The 11,534-nt window shown below is 36.1% G+C and overlaps 1 protein-coding gene and 1 long non-coding RNA gene across 2 annotated transcripts; one reads left to right on the top strand and one right to left on the bottom strand.

Moving 5' to 3' along the window:
- The first annotated feature begins 930 nt into the window (after positions 1-930).
- Positions 931-9,725, top strand: LOC106620401 (uncharacterized). Its single transcript, XM_014238895.3, has 13 exons — positions 931-1,133; positions 1,211-1,296; positions 1,365-1,438; positions 1,495-2,219; positions 2,722-2,921; positions 2,993-3,296; positions 3,591-3,672; positions 4,451-5,075; positions 5,147-5,531; positions 6,460-6,738; positions 7,247-7,728; positions 8,991-9,149; positions 9,385-9,725. Exons 1-13 carry the CDS (start codon positions 1,104-1,106, stop codon positions 9,563-9,565), a joined length of 3,612 nt encoding a protein of 1,203 aa, XP_014094370.2. The 5' UTR covers positions 931-1,103; the 3' UTR covers positions 9,566-9,725.
- LOC118682090 (uncharacterized) lies at positions 9,717-10,707 on the bottom strand. Its single transcript, XR_004977750.2, has 3 exons — positions 10,469-10,707; positions 9,958-10,321; positions 9,717-9,877 (listed from the first exon to the last, which is right to left on the bottom strand). It is a non-coding gene; the product is annotated as an uncharacterized lncRNA (long non-coding RNA).
- Positions 10,708-11,534: the final 827 nt, after the last annotated feature.

Genomic DNA, 11,534 nt, shown 5'->3' with positions numbered 1-11,534 from the left:
TTAATGAAAATTAAGTAATTGTTGTAATTAGCAATAATATGCTAAATATTTATATATATATATATCTGTATATATATACACATAAGGTATAAGAAAGAATAGAAAGAATTCATAACTTATTAGCTCTAACACTAGTGCAAAATATTTACTATGGTATTTGTATATAGACTATTTATTCTATTCTGAATAGGGTATATTAAGTTAGTCACGAGGCTTGTTACACCAAACGGATACGTCCGAAAGCCTATAAAATGTATATATAATATAAATGATTTACGTGACGAACTGTGTCGATTTAGCCATGTCCGTCTGTCTGTTTGTATAACTAGTCCCTCAGTTTTTGAGTTATTCATCGGGAATTTTGCATACGTCCTTTTCTCTTTAAGAAGCTAGGAATCGGTCCTTATATGGAAAATGAAAGATTAGCTTCGGTGCAACCGAATTGTTTTTTAAAGTTTTTTGCTTTCGTTCGTTTTTTGTTAGTTCGTTGGTTTAAATTAAAAAAAATTTTTGGGCTGTATTTGTCTAATCTCACTAAAATATAGATTTATCAAGTCTAATTTGTTGCTATATTGTATTCTTCAAAATATTAATATTAAAGAGAACTAGGACCGAATACACCTTGTAACGGATCCGTGTAACCGCGGTTTGAGGTGTGACCTTCAAAAGTTGTTATTCTTTTTGATCGCCTAAATAATTTTTGTAAATTGGAAACATTTTTCGAGAATGATTCGTACACTAACACTATAAATGTAAAAGTAGTCATAAACCGACTCCTATAAATACTATAATTAATTTTTAGAGAGAGTATAAGATTTTTGTTTTTGTCGAGTTCGATTTACGCTAAGAAAAAATGTAATAAAAATATCGTTTTAGGAAAATATACCTTTTTCTTATCGTTAATTACTCAATCGTCTATGTCATTTCATATTGGGAAAATTTTTTTAAAAGAAACTTTGCTGCCAAGAAATTTCGTCGATTTTTTCATTTTCAGTTAATTCAAATAAAATATATTTTATTTGATTTTGCTGTCCAAATTAAACAACATTTTTACCAGTTAGAGCTATTTTTAATTCAATTCTTAGCTATAGAAATCTTTTCAAATGGATAAACCGCTGAATAAGGTAATTCAGGTAATATACATATAATGGCATTTGCTGAATGCCGAAAAGACAACTAGACTATATGTACAACTTGTTTCGCATTTCAGAGTAATGAGTCGAGCATTTCAACCACCGGTACCACGGGCTCACCACAGTTTTCCGACACATTAGAGAACAATGTGAAGTACATGAAGTGAGTAACTGATGAAGTGCAAGTATTCCAAGCCAGCGCTTAATATTTCCGTTACATTCTCTTTACAGTTTAAATTTTGTCGACAATTCCGAGTCTTCAAGTCAAGCTAAAGATCAAGGCATTGATTTTCAAAAGTTGCCACGTAAGTTTGCTAACAGCCAATTTTGCATTGCATCTACATTATTCTCTATTTTATAGAAACCTTTGATGCTGCCGCGTCCAAAGCTGCAAAACCACCACCCAGCAAGATACTACCGTCCAGTATTCCATTACCGGGCAAATATGATAGCCAAAAACAGAAAACGGTCTGCACGCTCAAAGAAAAGTCTCTACTCGAAATGGGTTTCAAAACTAATGAAATACAGGGTTGGGAAGATATAGTCCAGCCGCCCAAAGAGAATCTCTACAAATTGTTACGTAACATGATTGACAACCACATCAAACCGAATGTGCAGATACGTATCGGTGGTGTGACCTTCAACTGTCACATGATGGTGCTGCAGTGTTACTCGGATTTCTTCATGGAATGCAACAATGAGGTGTTGATCCAATTGCCCGAAGAAAAGATAACACCGGGCGCTTTTATGATGGTCTACGACTGGATGTTGGCTGAGGAGCCGTTGGTGCAGCGTGAGGGCATACTGGAATTATTTAATGCGGCTAATTTTCTGCGCATTAAAAATTTGGTGAATCAGTGCTGGCTCTGCTTGGACGACGATGTGCGCTTTCGGGAAGATACTGCATTCTTACTCTATCTTGAGGCTCGGAATTATGGTCTGGAGAGTTTGGAACAGCTAATGTTGACACGCATTTGTAAATTTTTCCTAACACTTGTCGCCTCCAAAGAGTACTTGGAACTGACCACGAAAGAGATTTGTACGCTTCTGAGTTCAAATACAATTGGCGTCAACTCGGAAATTGAGGTGAGTCCACAGAGATGCGTTATATAGACTAGGAATTTGTAATATATTTCACACGACCAAAAATCCTTAGGCTCAATGATTTTGTTGGAGCAGTTCTTCCAGAGCTCAGTCCTTGTAAACGACTGCCTTTTAAGTTAATAATCGGGCTTTTCAGACTTAATATCTAAATTAAGATAAGAATTTTTACGCCACTGACAAGGGGGGAAGACATATTTGCAGTGTGTGCCACTCAAAATGGTCCACCTGTGAAATGTGTCTAATATGAGGTTCAAGACTCTACATATTACCGGTAACTGCAGGGTCTTATAAATTTTAAGCTCTTTTCAAATGATCGATGGATATGTTGAAGCTTTTATGAAGGTCATCAGGAATCTAAATCAGTTGAACATATATATCTTGCCCCTAAAAGATATCCTAAACATAATTAGATTGTACAACTGTTGTTTAGTTCCGTTATTTTAACCAAACCCCTTATATTTTCATTTATTTTCTTCACTTCCAGATCTTCATGTCGGTGGTGCGTTGGTTGAACTACAATTGGGAAGAACGCGAGGCGGATATGCTGCAGGTTGTGAAGTGCGTACGTTTCAGCTTGATGCCACCGTGGTTTCTTGTGACACTCAACAAAAATATTGATTGCGTTGAGATCGATCGTATTGCTAGTCATCCGGAGGTTAAACGCATGATCAACGACGGCATCTCGTAAGTGAAGCCGCCTCTGGCACTCCTAAACTCTGCCTAATTTTTTTTTTATTCTCTACAATTCTTTCCAGCTATACGACCACTCAATTATACTATGGTGAAAATCGTGAAGAGTTCTTGCATTTCCTGGAACGCTACCAGCTCGTTGCACCGGTTCAACGTCAGTGGGTTTTCGACAAAGAATGCAGCTACCACCATCGGCTCGAATGCCCGAATATGCAGTATGTGACATACAAATCTTATCTAGAATATCTGGAGATGATCCATACGATTGGCAAGGATTATTGGCGCTCGCTGGAAATGGCTAAGGGTGTGGAGAAGTCGATGCAGTGTTGCGTACGCTCCGATTGCCGCAAATTGAACGAGCAAAATTTAGTATGTTAATATATTTTCTAGTCACTTACCAACACCAAATCACCTATTTTAGAAGACAACTTACGCGTATACGAACTAAATATATATATATTGCAAGTAAATATTGTTAGAAGATTTGATTTATAAAAATTTTTGTTGAAATTTGTGATTTGGCATTTTATTCGAAAATTATTGTGACTCAATTTATATATAATTAAATCTTAGAAAAAAAAAAAAATTAAATAAAGACTACTGATGATTAAAATTGAGACCGAGATTTCATTTCCTATTCTTTTTCTTTTCTCTGCATTCCAGGCCAGCGTTTTCACAATGCAATGTCGCGATCAGGGCGTACAAGTTGAGACCAGTTTAAGGCAACGTAAACCGGTTCTTCGAGGTAAATACGTAGTACTTAAATTAAGTATAACTTATTGCTGAAAATATTAACGAGTATACTAATAGTCAAAGTTATATAGAACTCGTATGCATTCGTCCTGATTTACACTATAATGTTACAAGCTTCTCGAATCGAAATTCAATTAATTTCGCACTCTGGGCTTACTTCAGCTTACTGAACAAGTGAAACAGTAGTACTTATGCAATCCTCTTTACGTGCTCACTTTGTCTCTAAAATACTTAGTTTAAGGTGGTTTAGAGATAAAACTCTCAAGTTGCGTATACTGGTCTGGAGAGGTTTCAGTAAGCCGAAATCACTTAGACTTAGTAATCTATCCCAAAGATCCATCACAGGTTTTAGCAATGTCTGAATAATGAAACATATAGGCTTCTCAGGCGCCTAAGTTTTTTACCTTGATAAAGTGAGCTGAAGTGTTTTTGAACACTACTATGTGGATCTAAGATCACTAAAATTTAAAAGTACTTAAACTTGGTGGGACCGATGTGGCATAACAGTGTGTCCACACTGCAAGACCGGGGTTCAACGAAACATTTCGACTCAAGTTCAAAAAATAATCGCAGTCACCCTTTGCCAGGGGCTATTTTTTATATGATACAGTCTCGCATGCATTTAGAGCTGCCGAGAACTTGAACGGCTCACCTTTTATTGAACAATATCTAAAGATTCTTCTCAAATAAGATAATAAACTTAGCTAAGCTTACAGAAAGGGTCTACTATCCAGCTATGTACAATATGTATGTGTTTCTACACTTTTCAGATCAACGTTGTTTTGGTGACCACATGACCACCATGGTGAATTCGGCGAGTCTGAAAAACCTCAGCAAAATAACAACAAGTCAAGTGTTGCCTTCTACCGCCTCTAGCTGCTATGAGTTTCCATATAGGCTGCAACAGGATCAACTACACCACAAACGCCATCGATATCCGCAACGATATGCACAATTTCAAGAACTAGATCCACAGCCATTTAAGTACAGTTATCAATGCAGCAACGCAAACAACAATAACAACGAGAACAAAGCAATTCCGAGTGAATTGCATGAGATGAAATATGACGTTCAACGCATATTGAATGATGACTGCGAACAAAACATTGAAGTGCATCATTGTATTGAGGATGGTTGCATGCAACGTGGCGTCTGTGCTATCGCCGACGGCACAATCGACGGGCCTAAGACAATGACACAGCCGACGCGTTTGCATACCAAGCGGTCACAAAAGCCATGCAACAATGGCGGTGACTCGAAGACGACAGTTTTGCCACGTATAGAATGTCGCAATGAGCCGCCTATGGGGCAGCAGGAGCGGCAGCAACATGTGACACAAATAGTGCAATCACCACAGTTTGGTTTGCCCACAGTCGAGGAAATTGAGTTTAAAGCGTGAGTTACGTATATATATGTATATGAAGTGCCGAGATTTTTCATAAATATTTTGTTTGGCTACTTTAAAGCATCAAAGGTCGTAAGATTCTCATATTTGGTGGCATCGATCCGTACTGTCAGCATTGCCAGCAGGATAAAGTTATGGCATTGCAACAACAACAGCAACGCAAGCGAACACAAACTTTGGGTGGCAGCGATGCTGATATTTTGGATCCGTTGCATTATCATAACGGTATTGGTGGTTGCAGTGCTTGCGGCGGTCTTAATCCTCAAATCAATCAGATGGATAATTTTGGTGATCGTGTGCTGTACTACGATGCTGGCGCGTTGCAGTGGAAACATTTGTGTTATTTGCCCTTCGGTTCACGTCATCATCATGCAGCTGTTGTCTGCAACGGACTCATCTATATTATAGGTGGCACGAAGACGGCGCTAGGTTGCACTAAAAAGTCGGTGAGTTGCATAGACTCTCTCTGACTATTCTAGCGATTCGGTTGAATTTATGGGAATTGAGAAGTGGATAATGGCTTGGAAAGGTTTTGCAACGGTCTATGGACTTATTGATATTAGTCAAGATCTTTTCTTAGAATGCGAATCCAAATCTCAAATTAAGAGTAAAATGGTTGGCACGACAGTCACGAAAGAAACTAACGAGCTCATTGAGTTAGAAACGAAAATTATGGAAAAATTGAGTTTGCCTTGTTATTGAAATCTTAATTTCAAATTCATCATAATTATTTCTTTTCTTAATTTAAAATCATCTTCTCTGATCTCCAAATTGTACTTAACAGACGAAGTCATGACTACCAGGTAAATATTTTTCATAACTTCGTTATTTCTTCTAAGAACTACTGAGAAAAGAAAAATAATAGAAATAGTAGTCGCATACGAGTATTTCGCTAAAAAAGAGATAAAAAATCTATGTACACTTTTCATACAGTGTCGCCAGCGGATTCAAAGTTGGCGGATCTCGTTTTCGACTAATCTAAACACTCTTTTTGGTTCTTGAAGTCTGTCATATTTAGTATTTTTATTAACCCTTTTAAGATCTGGGGTGGATCGTGGGCTACTAGGTTAATCGAATCATATATATCGACTGTGATATCGCACCTTAGAATTGTTATATCATCCATACCTATACATGAGATGAGAGGAAGTAATAATTTCTCTTGTGAAACTGATAAAATCCTTAAGGTTCTCTAACTAAATTTTCTTTAAATGATACCTTAGATAGCTTAAAAGGCTAAAAACTTTTATACATAACTGTATCTATATGAAATACTCACATTTTGACTCAGTGAAAAACCGAGAACATCGAACAATTTTTGGGTTAATTCACGAATTTAATTTCGCATATTCCAAAATCTTTATAATTTTATAGATTTTCGAAAAATCGGTGTGGAGCTTCGATCCACTGACTCTGAAGTGGACATTTGAGAGCAATTTACCAGAGTTGCGACGCGATTTCGCGGCGATTGTGTCTGATGAGTACTGTGGTGGCGAAGTGGCGTGCGAACATTGCAAAGGCATAAAAGAACAGCACAGGCAAAGGAATATCAAAGCAGTTAACGGTTTCTTCGTGATTGGTGGAGAAGGGGTGAATGGTACCGCTTTGCGTACAGTGTGGTATTACAATGTTGTGCGCAAAACATGGAAAAAGGTAAATAAATTAGCGAAGTTAATTTTTTAGTCAAGAAGGAGCGAAAATAAAAATAATCAAGAACCATAGAAATAGATGTTGCGACAGTTTCGCTTTATTACTACTTTGTTTCGGGTTTGACAGAAAAATACATTAGCTAGTGACGTCATGGTGACAATCTTAACATATACTTGTACTATGGAAGTTTGACAGTTCGTTTCGTTTACGATGTTGCGTGATATCTGATAATACGAAAAATCAAAAAAAAAAAATATCAACTGAATATTTAAAAAATATTTTTTTTTTCGTTTAATGACTTTCAATTATTGAACGTATCAAATGTCATGACAAATAACTTAAATAATTTACTTAAAATACAACTACAATTCATAAGGACTCTAAATATCTACAAATGCACAAGTGTTTTCTCATATCCGGCCCGCTCTTCCTCTCACAGAACACAATCAAACACATATGTACACTGGTTTATGACTGTTTAACTACATTGCCTGTCATTTATGGATTTTAGAAAGCCCCTTTGCATGTGGGTCGCTACGGCTTGATGGCTGCTATGGTGAATAACGAGATTTGGATAGCTGGCGGCATAATCGAAACCAAAACGAGAGCATCCGACAACTATGATGGCTTCGTCGCTACTTCAATGCCGACCGTGGATGGTAATAATCAAGGTGGCAGGGGTGCTGCCATAGATGGTGCCGATGGTGGCGGGGCCAGAGATAACAATGGTAGTGGTGACAGTTTTGCTGTCGAGGCAACAAAAAGTGCAGTCGTGGATGTAATCACCGATACGATGGAGTATTACAGTTTGAAGTGTGCTTACAGCGACGAATACGTTTCGGATGTGCCAATGGCTAAAGTCAATGATGTGAATAGTGATGCTGCCGTAGTTGCTGGCGCTGGTGATGGCACTCAACCCACTATTGGACGGATGGGTAGAAGCTTTGAGAGTGGACGTTGGATTAAAGCAAAGCAGCGTTTGCGCATACCCCGGTAAGCGGTTTAAATTTCGATTTTACGACAAAATACTCTTGTGGATTTCAACAAATATTGAGTGGCATTTGCGCTAGATTAACTTTGTTGTGCGGTTGGAGGGAGCCATAGTGAAATTGTTGATTCATTTATGACGGGTTTGGTTTTTGAGTAAATATCTTTATAAAAAGAAGTATCCAGAGTAGTGAATTAAAAAAAGATCAGGACAATATTAAAAAACATATGGAGAGCGCATTTTTTGCAATATATCGGTCTTTTTAATAGTAGCTAGTTCGATAAAGAAACTGGATATACATTTGTTCCATCCTGGTTTCCTAGAAAAATTAAAGCAATACTTTATGAGAGTCGCCAATATGAAACTACATGGGATAATAGGGGCGGTTCTATAACGGTTTTCTGTTCTACAGTGAACTTATGTGATATATTCGATCTTTTTCCAGTAACCATTTACTTGGGTTCCAAGGACAGGAGATACAACTCACACCTAAATATTTATAAGGAACAGCCATATGAAACAGCATAGTATAGTAGGAGTTAACAAGGGTTCTATTACATTTTTTGTGCTAGGAGGAACTTATTTTTTGAAAAATCCGATTTCGTTCCAGCAACCACTCTCTTGAGGTCTAAGCACAGAAAATGTAACTCACATTCAAATATTCATGAACGATATATCCAACTGTCACTGTCCTTGGATCAATTTCACTGTAGGGTCATTCAACATCATTTGTGGTAAATTTATGTTTTCATCCGTAACAGCTAATCATCGCCTTCGAGGCTTACGAGCATATGGCCACTAACGTATATTTGCTTCGCTTGGCGCGGATCCCGCGTAACACCAGTTTCATCAACATAGGATCAAAATTCCAAAATCATGGTACTCCAAATGCTATATCTCACGCACCAATTATCCGAAAGCTGTGAAATGAATATATACAATAAATGAAATAAGTAGACCTCAAATAATGCTTTTTTAACTTTTCAAGCGATCTCAACCCTGTACAATAATATTATTTAAATATTTGTTGTGATTCTTTCTCCATTAACTAATGTAACCAATTTTTCACTTACGACTTACTTCACCTACTGATAACGAAATAACTTAGTGGACAAACTTGAAAAAAGGTTCAGAAGTTCTACCTCTCAACTTCACTCAATATTTGAAAACTCAAAAATCTAAACTATGGCTACTACTATAGTTTAAACTTTTGAGCTCAAATTCTGTTAAAATTTTTTTTTTTTAAATATTTTATTAATCTTTTTAGATTATTTGGAAAATTCTGTAGACCTTCGGACAATGAACTTTACCTTGTCGGTGGTATAGGATTTGATTCGAATAATATACTGACATCTTTATCCTCCGTTGACCACTACGACTTTAGCGAAGGTCATTGGCATCATTATGGCGATATTAAATGGGCCAGGTACGTAAAATATTACTAATGATCGACTTTTAACAGGCTTTTGCTTACATTGTTACCTAGGTTATAACTTGTGAGCAATGTAAGTTGGTCATTAAAAAACAATTAGTTATATAATAATACTTTTACTTTGTTGTTACTCGCGCTTTTACGAAGCACTTACTAACTTTTGTGCTTAACTCTTTTTATTATGCAACAGTCACTTCATTCATTAATTTCCGCATTTACCTAACTTTAGACATGGGCATGATATTGCCACGCTTAATGACCGAATTGTTATTGTTGGCGGCGTCTCCACCATCAAGAAACGCACGCTGACTAAGGTGGAAACGTTTTGCATGGAAACGCGCAGAAACTTCAAGGATATGCCTGAGTTGCCGTGGCCGTTGTCTGGATGTGCTGTGCTCGCTTTGGACTAATATGTTTAGAGAAGCTGGTCCGGGTAGAAAAAGGAAAGTACTCAATGACAGAAAATGTTATTGACATACTTTGGTTTGCGAGTTATTTTATTACTTATATATTTATATATTTGCATTTAATTGTTTACAGAAATATATATTCCACATGTTCTAAGTTCTATTAGCTGTTGTTTTTGTTAAGTACGAAACCTTGTCGAGCGTTCGCTTTATGTACAAATTAAGAGTCTCATATAAAATTGACAGCAGTCATTGCTTAATTTGACAGTTATCAATGGTTCGTGGAATACTGTGTTTGCGAGCACATTTATAGAACTGACATGTTAATGATTCAAAAAAATTAATCATTAATCCATTTTATATAATTTATATGCGTATTATTTAATATCACTTACTCCTACTCTCTGAAATAACTTGAGCAATTCGACTCCGATTTAATACGTTATTTTTTATTTTTGCACGCAATGAAACCGAACTGCTGCCTCATTTATCTTCGCTGTTGCGCTACAATATTTCATGGTGCCTCCTGTTGCCTCATGGAATCGATGTGCGTTGTTTGTACGCGCCCACGCAAGTCTGTTTTGTTTTTACCTCTTATATAATATGTTAACTTATTCGAGTTTACCCTGCAGGTAAACGGATACAACTCAGACGAGTTTCTGATTCCGAACATTTTTCCAAATTCGGTGCAGGTTGCTTGAACTCGATTTTTTCGTGTTTGGTAGTTGGTTTTTGCATTCCGAATCCATTATTCGAAATCTGCGTAAAACGAATTTTAATGTAAAATCAGGAAATTCCAAAAAAATATTTTATATAAATGTGAGATACGAGCTTCCAAGAATGTCCTTGAAAGCCAATTTTTGGAACGAATCACTTTTAACAGTAATAAGATTACAAAAGCCATACATTATCTTTTTGCATTTTCGAATTTAAATTCTTTGGAGCAAACTAGAATTATTTTAATGACCATTTACACATTAACTTTGAATTCAAAATGAATTCTAAATAACTTAAAATATGACTTTCACTTATAACAATTTAATAATTAATGTCGTTTAATGTTCGAAAATGCTGACAGCTCTCTTAAAACCAACAACTTGTTGAAAGACTTTGACAGAATCATGAAATCGATAAATAAATATGAGAAACATGAACTTTCCAATCGAGTTGCAAAATATATATATAAGATCTGTTCAAGGTTGTCGCAGCCTTAAAAATAAAGGGAACACTGATAATGGCGTAATGAATTTCAAAAAAAAAAATAAAAATTATTCGAAAGAAATAAAATATGGTAAAAAACAAACAATAATTTTGAAAAATTTGTAAGTGAAAATATCGTGGATAAAAAATCAAAAACGATAAAAATATGATAAAACATAACCGCAAAACTATAAAGTGCATCTAAGCTTAGATTTTAATTCAAGGTTTGGTTAGATTTTAATTCACTCTTTCAAAATTTTGAACTTTATTTTTTTCTATAGTATTGAAAATTTATGCAAATTCTACGAAATCCTTACCTCAAATTTGTCAGTTGTCGAACAGAGCGTTTCCTTTAGGGTACTTATGAGTATATTTTCATCTATTTACTTATGCAGATACTCAGATATACATACTTGTATGTAAGAGCAGCAGCTGTTATTTTAAGGAAAAGAACAAAAAAATAAACAATGTCGACATCAGAGTTGCAGCGCGCCGGTAACAGTCGCCGTTTCCGTATCCTTTCGCTTCCGCTTGACACCATGTTGATGATTGTTGCCTTGACAGCATCATTTATTTAAAACACTTTTCAAGTAAAAATGCTAAAATTGACAGCTCTGATGTTGAAGGCGGCAAATATTGGTAGAGGGAGAAACAAATACAATAAAAAGTAAATAAAACCGCTCACAGGAAAAAACCGCTCACACAAAAAAAAATTACATCAAGGCATAACTACAAACATAACGTTTGCGCTTGGAAGTGAGAAAAACTAATG

This window comes from Bactrocera oleae, chromosome 5 (assembly GCF_042242935.1).
Source record: "Bactrocera oleae isolate idBacOlea1 chromosome 5, idBacOlea1, whole genome shotgun sequence".
NCBI classification, from domain to species: domain Eukaryota; kingdom Metazoa; phylum Arthropoda; class Insecta; order Diptera; family Tephritidae; genus Bactrocera; species Bactrocera oleae.
Note: the sequence above shows the minus strand (reverse complement) of the source record. Positions and strands in the feature narration are given on the sequence as shown.

Excerpts from the sequence above, each read along its gene's own strand:
- LOC106620401 (XM_014238895.3), top strand. The coding sequence starts at position 1,104 with ATGGATAAACCGCTGAATAAGGTAATTCAG. Across the intron at positions 3,673-4,450 it reads ACGTAAACCGGTTCTTCGAG|ATCAACGTTGTTTTGGTGAC; the intron begins GTAAATACGTAG and ends TACACTTTTCAG. Across the intron at positions 5,532-6,459 it reads TAGGTTGCACTAAAAAGTCG|ATTTTCGAAAAATCGGTGTG; the intron begins GTGAGTTGCATA and ends ATAATTTTATAG.